The sequence below is a fragment of the Diceros bicornis genome, chromosome 14, assembly GCF_020826845.1.
Source record: "Diceros bicornis minor isolate mBicDic1 chromosome 14, mDicBic1.mat.cur, whole genome shotgun sequence".
NCBI classification, from domain to species: domain Eukaryota; kingdom Metazoa; phylum Chordata; class Mammalia; order Perissodactyla; family Rhinocerotidae; genus Diceros; species Diceros bicornis.
In genome coordinates this window covers 29,817,179-29,830,698 of record NC_080753.1, presented here as the reverse complement: position 1 = coordinate 29,830,698, position 13,520 = coordinate 29,817,179, and the positions used below count along the sequence as shown (strand labels likewise).

At 40.0% G+C, this 13,520-nt stretch overlaps 2 protein-coding genes across 4 annotated transcripts in view; one reads left to right on the top strand and one right to left on the bottom strand.

The window, feature by feature from the left end:
• BLTP3A (bridge-like lipid transfer protein family member 3A) overlaps nucleotides 1-4,897 on the top strand; it is a 62,066-nt gene extending 57,169 nt beyond the window's left edge. The window contains exon 21 of the mRNA XM_058554561.1: nucleotides 64-4,897. Coding sequence (XP_058410544.1) covers nucleotides 64-189 — 126 coding nt within the window. The 3' untranslated portion in view covers nucleotides 190-4,897. The remainder of the gene's footprint in view (nucleotides 1-63) is intronic.
• A 225-nt stretch (nucleotides 4,898-5,122) lies between these two features.
• On the bottom strand, nucleotides 5,123-13,378 carry TAF11 (TATA-box binding protein associated factor 11). 3 transcript variants are annotated; one of them, XM_058554572.1, is made up of 7 exons: nucleotides 13,236-13,378; nucleotides 12,018-12,717; nucleotides 9,174-9,322; nucleotides 7,147-7,234; nucleotides 6,697-6,793; nucleotides 6,356-6,428; nucleotides 5,698-5,796 (listed from the first exon to the last, which is right to left on the bottom strand). In XM_058554572.1, the coding sequence occupies exons 2-7, from the start codon at nucleotides 12,186-12,188 to the stop codon at nucleotides 5,781-5,783; spliced, it is 594 nt and encodes a 197-aa protein (XP_058410555.1). In that variant the 5' UTR covers nucleotides 12,189-12,717; nucleotides 13,236-13,378; the 3' UTR covers nucleotides 5,698-5,780. The 3 variants fall into 3 exon arrangements, with proteins under 3 accessions (XP_058410553.1, XP_058410554.1, XP_058410555.1); XM_058554570.1 differs by lacking the exon at nucleotides 6,356-6,428 and having other exon boundaries at nucleotides 5,123-5,796; nucleotides 13,236-13,370; XM_058554571.1 differs by lacking the exon at nucleotides 6,356-6,428 and having other exon boundaries at nucleotides 5,123-5,796; nucleotides 12,018-12,365; nucleotides 13,236-13,370.
• Between the last annotated feature and the right edge of the window lie 142 nt (nucleotides 13,379-13,520).

Genomic DNA, 13,520 nt, shown 5'->3' with positions numbered 1-13,520 from the left:
TTGGATGTTTTTGCAAGGTGTGTTACCTTATTCATTAACTATGAATTACTTATTGTTCCTCAGGTGAAAGAACTGCCTACCCTACAAAAGGAACTTATAGAAACTAAACAAGCATTGGCCATTGCCAACCAGGATAAAGAAAAACTTCTTCAGGAGATTAGGAAATATAACCCCCTCTTTGAGCTCTGATAGCAGTGGCTCAGCCATCTGTGCCAAGGAGAGAGGAGGAGATCACCAGCAATAGCACCACCTGTGACAGAAGGCACCGTCCAGTGTTGAATAAGTCTGCTAAGGATGCCAGAGGGACTGGGGAGTGCTCAACTCACTCCTCTCAGTGTTCCTTCTACTAGCTGTTCTAAGTTGGAAGGAAGACAGGGCAAAGCATCACCATGTTCCAGGAAGTTGGGGGCAGCTTTGTGCGTGGCTCAAGCATCACGTCTTGCTTGTATAAAGCCTTTTGGCCCTCTGCACACTAGGTGGAATCTTCTTGTTACTGTAGGGCCATTTCACCGCCTGGTTTCATGGCAGAGACATTTGCTTCCTCCACAACCTGTGTGAACAAGGCAAAGTACCCACCTCCCTCAGTCACCCACAGAGCCACCAAAGATTCTATGTCCCAGAGCTTCCTGTAGCAGACCTGAAAAGTCCTTGGCCTGAGCTTTGACTGTGGTAGTAGAGTGAATAAGAAACAGCCAGCAAGGCAGGAGCCAGGAGAGGCACAAGAATAAGGGAGACCTGGACTCTGCCTTTTTTGGAAGGGAACCAAGCTCATATCATCTTGGCTGATATTACAATCAGATTTTTCAAGGTTAAGCTTCCTTTCTGTTATACTTTCATCATTGTGATGCCGTGGTAGAAAGTAAACAACAGTAGTGGCTCAGTTGTATCATCTTTCCCTTTAATAATGGAATTTATTTGAAATTTAAATCAAGAAAAAAATATTCACTCTGAGCTAGGTTGAAGGCATGATGTGGTAGGGATCAATAGGGGAACTTGATTCTGAGCCCCCTATTGCCCGCCTAGAGACCTTCCTCTCTTCCACAGTTGCACCTCAGAGGTTATCTCCTATCTCCCTGGGGTCTCTCGCACATGTGCTTTCCCAGCACTATGACTTTCTACCAGCACTCTCTCCTTAGCACTTGGTAGTTTGGAGCTGAAAATGTGCTTTAAACTGTAACATAAACATCTCAACCTGTTGCCTCTCACCCCCCTCTATCACTGTGGCTTTTTAAAATCATGTAATTTTGACTTATAAAAGAAAAAAGCAACCACCCTTCAACCTAGCGAGGTTTTGCCCCTGCCCTATAAAAGAGCTATTTTCCCCCTTTTCCTTTCCTACCTAATTCTTCCCCAGCACTCTACTTTCATCCCTACAGCTCTGTGATATACTTCAAGTTGTGTTGTTTGGACAGAAATTCATCGGTTAACTCACCTTGAATTGGCAAGATGGTAAAATAGTAATTTAGTAGTGTTGCTAAAGTCTTAATTACACATGAACTATTGAAGGAAAGATAAAATGATTTCCTTTATGGGAAATCATGCCTGACGTGTATATTCTATTTTTTTGAGGATAAAAAGAAACATGCATTCAAGAAGGAACATTTTTGTCAAGGTTCTTCACTAAGGCAATTTTAAAAACACCAGTTACTATGAGATTATGGGAATTTTTTGTCATGCTTAGGAAACAACTTAGAGACTTAAGAATAAACATTTTTCTCAAGAGAATGTTAACAGAGGAAGTTTCCTATGGGTTGATGCTTGGTTTAACTCTATTTAAGATTTTTATAAATAACCTGAAAGTAGGATATTATAGTGTAATCAAATGTCATTACTTGCAGGCAGTGAAAGGTAAACCAGAAGATATTTGAAAAAAAGGCAAAACCGCAGAACGGTCACAAGCCGGGCTGTGAATACTTAGGAAAGTGACAGGTGAAGTTCAGTGTAGGTAAGTGTAAAGTAACGCACTTATGGAAGAATCAGCGACCAGTGAAGTGGTGAGCTCTGTTAGAACTCAGGAAAGAAACTTAAGCATTGCTGACAGGGAGGCGGGGTCCATGTGCTGGTGTGGCTAAAAGCCCAACTGCATCATCAGGAAGGGCACATGGAGACAGCACAGAAAACAGATAATGACTTAAGTTATCTGTGCACTTCCAGTGACCTTATTTACAAAATAAATGGCGAAGGGAGGAAAGGTCCAGAGAACAGCAAAAATTATCAGGGAGTGGAGGTACTTCCACATGAGGACACATCTTTACAATGTTGGCTCCAATTCTGGAAAGATGAAGCTAAGGGTTTAGTGTTAGATCAAATATCCTGTCAAGAGCAAGGACATATTTACCAGGTATGAATATAGTGAATATGAATATGAATAAATACTAGCTCTAGGACTCTACCTCATTGCCTTAGGTAAAAGAAAGCACTTCTAGCAAATCAGAAACTTATGGAGCTCACTGTCCAAGAGGCGGTGCTGGAAGAAACTATGGGTACAGAAGGTTTAAGAGGAATCTTTGTATGGTGGCCTCTCAAAAGGAATTATAGAAAACTAGGGCTATTTGGTGATAAACAACTGAGAGGGTAACTGCATCCTTCCACTAACTCCCCCTTAGTGCTTCTTTCAAATCAGAATTGTCAACAAAATGGATCACTGGTCCTCTCAAATGTGGTATTTCTAATGTTCTTGGAGTGGGGGAGGAGGGAGATCCAGTAGCCAGAAACTAGAATCATTCGATCTTAGGCTGACCTGATTTGGTTTAAAATCACATTCTGATTCTCTTTCCTTCCTCTCATCCCCCACCTACCATATCTGTCTGGCATTCCTCCATGCAAAGAAAATGTCTAATGGGCATTGCTTGGTATACCTTCACCTTAAGCTTTTGCTTGGTGGGAGGCAATAGAAAGAAATCTAGGAAGCACCAAGGCTAATCCTGTTCATGGCCAGAGCTCAGTCAGGTTTCTGAGTTCTCTGGAACTCTTGTCCATCTGACAAATGGAGCCCTAGAATTTCTGACTTCCCTTATGTGGCAGCTTTGACCATTGTGTCTTGAAATCCTCCCCCAGGAAATGTGGTAGGTGTCATTGTCCCATGGAATTTTAGTAAAAATCATCTTGTATAACTTCATCCTCCTATTCATTGGGGGAAGGAAGACTTTCACAATGAAGAAATATGAACTGGTTGGTAGTCCTCAGGATAAATGTAAAGGAAAAAATAGTAGTGTCAGCCTTTGGACTGCTTATGATTTCTGCCTTGAAGCTCTAAGACTCTGTGAACAAGAAATAACAATACCTCAAGAAAATGTCTGGAGTGATAGCAACACTATCCCTCAAAGGCTTCCACCATGCACATCACCATTTCAGCTGTGAAGCATTTACAACTATGTATCATCTGTGATTGTCTAGATTTCCTGTTTACATGGCGCTACTGGAGATATGCTTTAGTGCATATGGACTGGTTTAAATCTCTCTTTGCTGAGCTGAGGGATGGTTATCAATCTCCAATTCTGTTTTCAATTCACTGGAATAATTAATCTAGTTTCTTTGACTTAAGATAGAAGGTGTGGGTTCTATTCTCATGATGGCTGCTTTTTGCTGTATATTTAATTTGACCCTCATTTTGCCATGGGCCTCAAGCTTTATGTACCCTTTTTCATAGTTCTGAAAGGAATGGTTCCTGTGTATGGAATATACAAGGGATAAACACCACCCCTCACATACCCTATAACTTGAATGCTTCCATTTAACCCATTTACATTAGTTTCCCCTTAGGTTAGTTCAGGGGGGTGGTGGAAAGAAGGTAGTTTGAAGTATTGCCATAGTGATACGGAAACTTTCCATTCCAAACTTTTATGCTAAGGGTTTGGTTTTTTTCTTCTTTATTTAATACTTGCCTAAAATTCTAAAGTCAGTTAATGTAACATCACAAAACTATGGAAACAACTGAACATTGCTGCACAAGCTAGTAGGATGACATCTGGTTATTTGAGAACTGCAAAAGCTGTGTCAGTGCCTTGTGATTTACCGTAGTCATTATTAAATGTTTCGTGAGATTCTGGTGTGATGTACTCTCCTTTCAGGGACTAGGGCCTTCACCTAGATCTTCCCCTTCTGCTAGAATAGGAATATACCCATTCACCTCTGGGTAGGTATAGATAGTAGCTATTGTTGAATGGGGATTATCTTCCCTATCTCTTAAAACAGACACAAGGGGAATCACTCTTGGATAACCTTAAATTGTGAGGCTTTGCTAAGTGGCTAGACTTGGGATATGAACTTTTTCCCTTGTTATTTATAAGTTTCAGCCTTATCCAATATCTCAAATTGCAATAGGTATAGTTTTTATTACTATTAAAAAAATTCCTATTAGAGCTGAGAGAATATTTTCTTTTCCAGTTTATTAGTTTTTGGTTAAGATTTAGCCTGAGTCTTACAGCATTTCTTTGTGGAGTGCCCCACTGAAGTGTCTTCTCCATTGGCTAAGTACATGTTTAAAGCCATGAGTTTTAATGTAAGATATTAAAAGCCAGATTTGCCCAACTTTGTGAGTCCAAGCTGTTTCCCCCACTCAGGGTGCTAAACAGAACTGGAATCTTTACTAAGATATGCTCAGGAAAGTTTCAAAAGAGAACAGCTTCAAAACCCTTCTCCCTATGACACTGAATGATAGAGAGGAAGGAAGTCTTGGGGATTGCCAATTATATATAGTAGCCTTATTCCTGCTAACCACTGTCAATAAAAGGTCACTCCATTCCCCTCTATTTGAGGAAAACAATGAGAATGTATCCGATGAACTGGAATACTGGTCAGTATTGGGAACTTTTAATGTTGCAATATCTAATCAAACCTTGAGTGTACTGGTTCTGTGAACCACCTGAAAAAAGCAAATTAAACTCATTAAACAGTATTGGTTGTGGTATGTTTATAGGACTCTGAAATATATGGGCTCTTACATTGTTTTTAAGTGCTTTAAGTATTCTTTTATGAGATAAAATTTTAATAGTTCTAGTAGAAAATGGGAAGGGCTCAAATTTTCACAAAAAAGCCAAGACAAGTTTTACTCTGATACCAAAAAAGAATGATGAACTTCTCCGCATTCCACCCAGCGAGACAGAAAATGAATACACATATGGCAAGTTGGAAAACAGTTTAATGATCACTCGCCAAAATCCAGAGGAGAATCTAAATGTTTACAAGGACAAACTATTCCACCTCCTGCTGTCATTGTGTCCTTCACAGTAGAGAATCACAAGCAAAAGTTTCTGGTTGTTTCATCCACTTAAAACCAGATGTAAGCAACAACTGAAGTCCTAGCAACTTCAGGCTTCAATGTGAAGCTGTCAAAGCTCTCTTGGAAAAGTTTTCTTGCTGAAAGCAGCTCCCCTGTTTAGAAGATGCTTAGGGCCCATGTACCTTTCTTCTTCCAACTAGCCAAGAAACAGTTAAACGCTTCAAAATGCCTTAAGAGGTCCCAATATTTAGTCAAGGCAAGTATGAAACAGGCTACATGCCTTCTTCTAGGTACGATGAATATCAGAGTTTTGAGAAAGAATTAAAATCATCATGGAATCCTTGGAGGACTGAGACACTAAAGCACCGGTGCAGAAAGTCTCATGCAATAGAAGTATGGAACCAGTACTTCTTCCTTCAGTACCAGGCCTTTCTGGGCTTTGGTCTAGAAGAAGATGATTTTTTTGTGCTTCGAGTTGGGGATTTGCCCTTTTGACTTTAACCTCCGTACAGCCTCCCTCATATGTTTAGGTTGTAGTGGTGGCATTTCTCCCCACTTCTCACATACATCCAGTGCTAAACAGAGGACAAGGAGAGAGTTTCATTATCACACAAGAGCTTATTAATCACAATCCTTTTGAGTCCTGTAATTCTTATAATTTTATTTATTTATTTATTTTTCCCCCAAAGCCCCAGTAGATAGTTGTCTGTCATAGCTACACATCCTTCTAGTTGCCGTATGTGGGACGCGGCCTCAGCATGGCCGGAGAAGCGGTGCGTAGGTGCGCGCCCGGGATCCCAACCCGGGCCGCCAGCAGTGGAGCATGAGTACTTAACCGCTAAGCCACGGGGCTGGCCCTTTGAGTCCTATAATTCTCATTAACTCTTCTTAAGCTTGCTAAGGAAATAAACCAAGACATTGCCCTTCTTAAGAGAATGCTATAAAATATATCATGTTAGCTTTAGTATAATATCCCATATCAGGCTTTATCATAGCAACAGTTTAAAATACATCTTCTGCTTAAAAAAATAAAACATTTCACCAGGTAGAGATTAGCAATGGGCAGCAGCTAGGGTCTTTACTTGATGGACAGGGGGCCAGTTCCCAGGGGTCATAACATCAGGGAAAACTCACCATACCACACTGTCAGCCCCAGTGATTGCTTTTCTTGTATCTTTACTTTTGGCAGCAGAAATGAGCAAAGTCCCTTGGAGAAAAATAAAAAGTCTGCTTCTATCACCCTGGGCTAAGGACAGGAATCAGGAAGGGAGATTTCCTAGATGTTTCCTTGCCTCCTAGCATTGAAACTTTTAAAGAATAATGGTCATGCTCTCCTGAATACAAGTCTCCTCCCTTGGTCAACTTGTAGTGTTAATGGAAACTACCACAGGTACCTTAATAAGTCCCTCAGTATAGATATTCTTGAAAATAACACCACCACAGGTTCAACTGGTATTTATACAAACACCACTCACCTTCTTCTACCACCTCCCCGACGAAAACCTTGGAAATACCAGACATAGCAATAACAACATTCTGAGACACAGAGGTGCCAGTGATGGACTGGATCAGCTTGAAAGAAGGACAAAGACTCTGATTAAGGTAGTCAAGGACTGGCTTTGGAACACAGTACCCATAAGAGCTCTGCAAGGAAAAAGTATTTACTAAAGGCTGGATGCTGAAATTTCGACTATTAAAACAAGGATTCAGGTGTATAATGACCTGTTATGTTTGTTGAGACCCTAGCCCTGGAATACAAAACTGCAATTGGCCAGATTATTGAGGGGCATGTTATTTTTATTTTCCCGTCTAAATGATCCACCAACTTGCCTAACACCTCACTTCAAAATGCCAATGGATATAGCTCTTGAGTTTAGTTCAGTTCTCATAGCTGATGGAAGTGAAGTGTGGTAGTCCACCCTTACCCTTTTAATGGCTGCCTTAGGGAAAGCTGACCGGCGATACATTTCATAACGGTTCAGCTGCTCCTCAGAAAAAGAAGAAACCAGGATTCTAGACAAAGATTCAGGTAATTAAGTTCACTTACAAGAATGAATGCTTAAGATATATTATTACATCGATAAAATCAAGTCTCAGATAATTAGAAAATAAATTTTCAAGGGGTCAATAGTAGTAGGCTTAGTGCTTATTAGGAACGAAGATAAATTATTCCTAAAGGAATTTGAGAATAAGTGAAACTTTTTTCAACTTCCTTTCTTACTCCATTAAGAACAAAAACCTAAAAAACAATGTTGGGTCACTGTATCATACCAGATATATAGATTGTGTTTTCAGCATTAGGCTCTCTCTCCCCATAATGCCACGTTACTACACTTACTAATATATAAATTTATATTCAAACCAGTAGTTTTCTTTTTTTTAATTAATTTTTTTATTGCGGTAACATTGGTTTATAACCTTGTATAAATTTCAGGTGTACATCATTATACTTCTATTTCTGCATAGATTACATCATGTTCACCACCCAAATACTAATTAGAATCCAGTAGATTTCAACATTAACAGATTTAGGGGGAAATATATATAAAATATATGGAAAAGGGTTAATACTCTTAATACATAATTAATTCTTTAAAATAAATAAAAAGATGGCCATACCAATTTTAGAAAATGAGCAAAGGACATGAACAGAAAATTTACAAAAATACCAATGGCCAGTAAATATTGAGGGAAAAAACTTTTACTATTAACTAAAGAAATTGAAATGATAAACTAAAACAAGATAACATCTTTCATAAACCAGATAGACAAGTATGAAAAAGAATGGTATTAGTGAGGATGGGAAGACACATACTCATACATGCTGGTAGAGTGTAAGTGGAACAACCTTTTTGGAGAAGAATTTGGAAATACGTATGAAAACCCTTTGAAAAATGTTCATACTGTTGAACTAGCAATTTCACTTCTAGGAGTTTATTTTAGGAAGTAAATAGACAAGTATGCAAAGATGTGTTTAAAGATACTCATCATAATATAAAAAGAAAAAAAAAAACAGGGGCTGGCCCAGTGGCATAGTGGTTAAGTTCACATGCTCCACTTTGGCGGCCCGGGGTTCGCAGGTTCAGATCCCAGGCGCAGACCTACGCACTGCTTGTCAAGCCATGCTGTGGTGGCATCCCATATAAAGTAGAGGAAGATGGCCATGGATGTTAGCCCAGGGCCAATCTTCCTCAGCAAAAAAAGAGGAGAATTGGCAACAGATGTTAGCTCAGGACTAATCTTCCTCAAAAAAGAAAAGAAAAGAAAAGAAAAGAAAAGAAAAGAAACCCAGAACAGCTACAGGAATTGGTGAAATTATTGTTTATCCACATAATGGAATACATTGTAGCTATTAAAAATGATGATTTATGGGCATATTTACTAACATGAAAATATTTAGCTATACATATCAAACATTAAAAAAAAATCTGAAAACGTACATACAAATATATACCCTGGGTAAACTCTGGGTGGTGGGGTTATGGGTAATTATTTTTTCTATTTATCTGTATTCTCTGAATTATTTGCAATGAGCCCATACTATTTTACAATCAAAAAACATAATGAGGCCATTTCCATTTTGAAGAAAATTATGACCTAGATGTATAATTATTGACATGGAAAATATTCATCACATATATTGTGTAAAACAGGTTTCAAACAGCATTTAACATCTTTGAAAATTTTAACTTAATTTTATTTATAGATATATATGAACAGAAAATATCTTGGAGAATATACATCAAAATATTAACAGTGTTTATCTTGGTGGTAAGGTGGTATTTTTCTTTTTACTTTTTTATATTTTCTATAATGTAACATAACGTGTTAACTGCTTTATTTTCTTTTGAGTTTAAAAAAGAAAAAAAAACTTCAAGGCCAAGAAAAATTTACTAACTTTGTGTGGATAAGTTAGAGCCTTGAAATGGGGAAAGATCAGAAAGTGACTTACTGCATCTTTTGAATCTCATCTTCATCCACTTTCTGCTTCTTCTCTTTCTTTTCTTTGGCATCTATTTTCAGTTTTTTGGCTGCAGGAGTAAGTAACGATGAGTCTTCCCTTTCAACAGCTGTTAAATCTGAGATGTCCTGACTCTTGAGCTGAGAAGATGAAAGAAATCCTATTATATATTTGGCCTACCTTCCAGACTTGGGCAAGGTAAGAAGACATCATTCTCACTACAACACAACAAATCCGTTTATTCAGTAGTTTTTTGGTTCCAGGCACAGGCAGTACCATGAAGGATAAGATATACTATCTCTCCTAAAGAAGTTTATAGCCCAGCTGTGGAAAGAAAACCAGCTAAATAAGCCAATTTTCCAGTTTAACTATGATCATAGCTCCAGTATCTGTTTACAAGGGCAATAAAATGCCAAGGATCCTGAACACCACTCTCCCCCTGAGCCCACTCTCCTGACCTCATTCTTGAGAGGATTCAAAAAGTCCTCTTTATCCAGCCAGCTCTTCTGCCTCTAAATCTATAGACCTCTTTACTGCTGATGATTCCATGTGGAAAGAATATTAAACAGGAGGCACTGTCTCATCAAAACAGTGTTTCCTTGAATTTGGAACTTTTAAGTGAGCTTCTCCCACACATGTAGTGCTTTTTTCTTCCTATATTTCAATTCTACTGTATCATGCAAATATTTATTTCCCATTACTAGACTGGAAACTTTCCGGAGATAGGTTTGTCTCTTATTATTTCTCTCTCCCCACAGAAGCATTTAACATCATTTTGCTCATGCTAGATGTTTAATGACAACAAAAAAATCAAAATCCAAACTTCATCCCCTCCAACTTAATATAGAACTAAGGATACAAAAAACATCATTAATGGGATTTAACCGCTACTTTCCTTAAAGAGGAACTCACATTTAAACTCATACAGGCATATGAAGGGTAGGTAAGAGTGAAGGTAGTATACCTTTAACACCCTTTCAATTTCTTCTCTAGTTACTGATTTATACAAGTTTTCTAACCTCTTTGTGCTTCAATTTTGGTGATTTATTTCTTTCCTTAAAAATGAGCCATTTTTCTTAAATTTTCAAATTTATTTGGCCTAAACTTGAACATTACATTTTCTTATAACTTTATTTTTTTTTAAATTATTTTTTTCCCCCAAAGCCCCAGTAGATAGTTGTATGTCATAGTTGCACAGCCTTCTAGTTGCTGTATGTGGGACGCGACCTCAGCATGGCAGGAGAAGTGGCACCACGGCGCGCGCCTGGGGTCTGAACCCAGGCCGCCAGCAGCAGAGCGCGCGCACTTAACCGCTAAGCCATGGGGCCGGCCTTCTTATAACTTTAAAAGTTTCTGTATCAGTGCCTTTGGCCCTTTCTTATTTCATAATGTTGTGCATATACATTTCAAATAATCAGGTCTTTCTTTTATCATTTCTTATGTTTTTTAAGTGCTAATTCATTAATATCTACTTTTATCCTTATTGACTCCTTGTTCCTACATTCTTCTGATTTATTTTCTTTTTCTAGTTTCTTGCGTTGGGTGCTTATTTTCAATATCTCCTGTTTGTTAATAAAAATATATAAGGATATGAATTTTTCTTTAAATAAAGTTTTGGTCCAATCCCATAGGATTTGATGTAATGTTCTCTTTGTTAATTTCTTTAATCTAAAGGCTATTTAGAAAACAGTTTAAAATGTCCGGGTATTAGTTTTTGGGAAGGAGTGGGGGGTGGGAGAAGCTTTTTGTTATTAATTTTGGGTTTACTGCACTTTACAAACAGGATGTGGCCTGTTATGATTTCTGCTTTTAAGAATTTATATATTTTTTTGGTCTGGTATACGATCAATTTTTAAAAGCATTTCAGAAGCAACAACAAAAAAAGAATTTTATCTTCTGTTGGGTGCAAATTTCTGTATGTAGTGAGCTCTCTACTGGACTAAGCTAATTATTCTTCAAATCCTTTCTGCCCTTGAGATCTATTTTAAAGGTTCCTTCTTAAAATAGTTTCATCACATTTTTCTCTTTTTCTATAAGTTCTTACTTTATATATTTTGATGCAACTTTATGCTCTGAATGGCTGTTTCCATCTAATCAAATGTCCTCCCCCATGATCTCTTTAAGTCCCTTATAGGTCTAAGACCCCAAGGTTCTATCTCTAGAAATGGAACCCAGAGAACGCTGAGATTCCGGTCCCCTGACTGATGCTCAGCTAGGCAACACTGCTGAGCTCTTGAGGTAGCACAACTGATGAATTTGGTGTTTTTATGCTATAGAGACCGTTGGACATTAGCACCCAGGTCACTGGTAGCAGTTAAATGTCCCCAGAGGGTAAAAACGTGACTAAATCAGTAACCCCTTCAAAGTCTCCCTTTAACGAATCTGCAGCCAATGACGAAGTTAGGCTTAAGCAACATCTAAGAGAAACCATATTGCGGGGAAAGGGGTACTAGGAATCCTGGGTTCTAGCTCTGCACTTAGTCACAGTGTGATATCAGATGCCAATTTCCTCACCAGGAAAACCAAGAAGCTATTTAAAATTCCCTTAGAAGTAGCTGTAACACCTAAAGGCATTAAAACTTTCCCTTGATTTTAAATTGATTTAAAATTTTGCTTTGATTAAAAATATTTACCCAGTACTTGGGTTTTTGGAACCAAACCAGCACTACAGTTTTGTCTCCTCCCTCCAGGCGCCCCCGCGGTTGCAGATCTAGAGGCAGTCATGGTGAGTTCGCGTTATCTTAGCTTGGGAGGGACCAACCAGGAAGCCGGTCGAGCAGCCGGTACCATAATCTCGGAGTACTCCCCCGGCCTCATCAACACATCTCTCCTTACCTCGCCTTCCTCAGCTGCGGCTTCTTTCAAGTCCCCATCTCCGTCCCCGTCAGTTTCCTCCGGGATTCCGTCGATGTCAGTAGCCCCGGGCCCCCCGGGAGCAGCGGCAGTCTCATCTGACTCCCCTGTCTCTCCACCTTTTTCCGTGAGCGACTCGCAGGCATTATCCATCGCGGCGAGAAGGGGAGAGGAGATCGCGGTGCTGTCAGACTCAGGAGCTCGAGACCGCGCGCGGCACAGCCACCCAGCTTACTTCCTGTTGTCGCGCTGCGATGACATCACCCCTACTGCTCCTCGGAGGGGTCATTCTGAGGCGCGCGTAGAGGACTTCAGGGCTCCGTTTTGACTCTGATTCGGTGGCGGTGCGGAGAGGGAAAATTGAGAGTATCGAAGTCAGTTTGGATTTTCCACCCTGCCAAACCAGCATTTGTAAAGGAGAGCTCTGTTGTTTACTGAAGGACGTCTTTTTTCTTTCTGCCTTTCTAAAAATGTCAGTTAACTGCTTCCTTAATCCGCTTTCCTCAGAGTCAAGTTCGGGGACGCGAGAAAAACTCAATTCCGTTGTACGCCCTTGTCGTGGGATGCGGCTGCCTGGTCAACTTTCAGTCGAGGACTCAACCTCATACGTTTCAATTGGACAGAGACTGCGGGCCTGTGTTTACACTGAATTGCCAGCATTCCTCTTCTGTTCCTCAAGCACCTTAAAAAAAACCAAAAACTCATATATCTTGAACAGAATTTATCCAATCCATTTATACACTCCTCAACTACTGAGCGCCTACTTCGAGCCAGGAACAGTGCTACTACCAGAAACAAAACAGATATAGTTTCTACTCAATTAAATGATTTTTCCAATTCACCAGTACTCAAGATCAGGATCAGTTTCACAAATCTGACTTTTTATGTCAGTTTGCTTAATCTCAGCAAAACTAAGAGGAAACAAATGCTACTGGGAGGGAGGTCTTTCCTTTGAACTTGTCACTTTAACGAGCCATGTCAGGGATTGGGAGCATGAAGAAGTGGGGATATTTCTATTTAAAATTTTTCCTCTCTTCCCTCATTGAGGTACGGAGGGGAGTATTTTACTCACTTCTGTTATCACTGGGTCCCCACACCCATTACATATTTAATTCATGCGTGCTGAAAGAATGGACTTGGAAATGTAGGTGCGCGTTACCATATTTCTCTCTTTGTTTCTACACTGCCTGGGTGAATTACCGTATTTCCTGTCCTGTGGGATCCCAAAACCTTCGGGGAAGGAATGCCCTTCGGGAGGCGCATACAGGTGGGCCCCGTTTGTCCTCTTCCACCCGTACAGTGGGTGCCCACACGGCGCAGTCCCCTTGCCCCTGGAGGCCTATCTCCTCACCGCAGGGTCCACTTCGCGCAGACCACAGCCACCTGCGCCCGCCCGCCGCGCCCCGCCGAGCCCCGCCCATCTAGGTGGGCAAGGGGGCGGGGCGCGGGGGCGCGGTGACGCGTGACGCCGGATCCCGGAAGTGA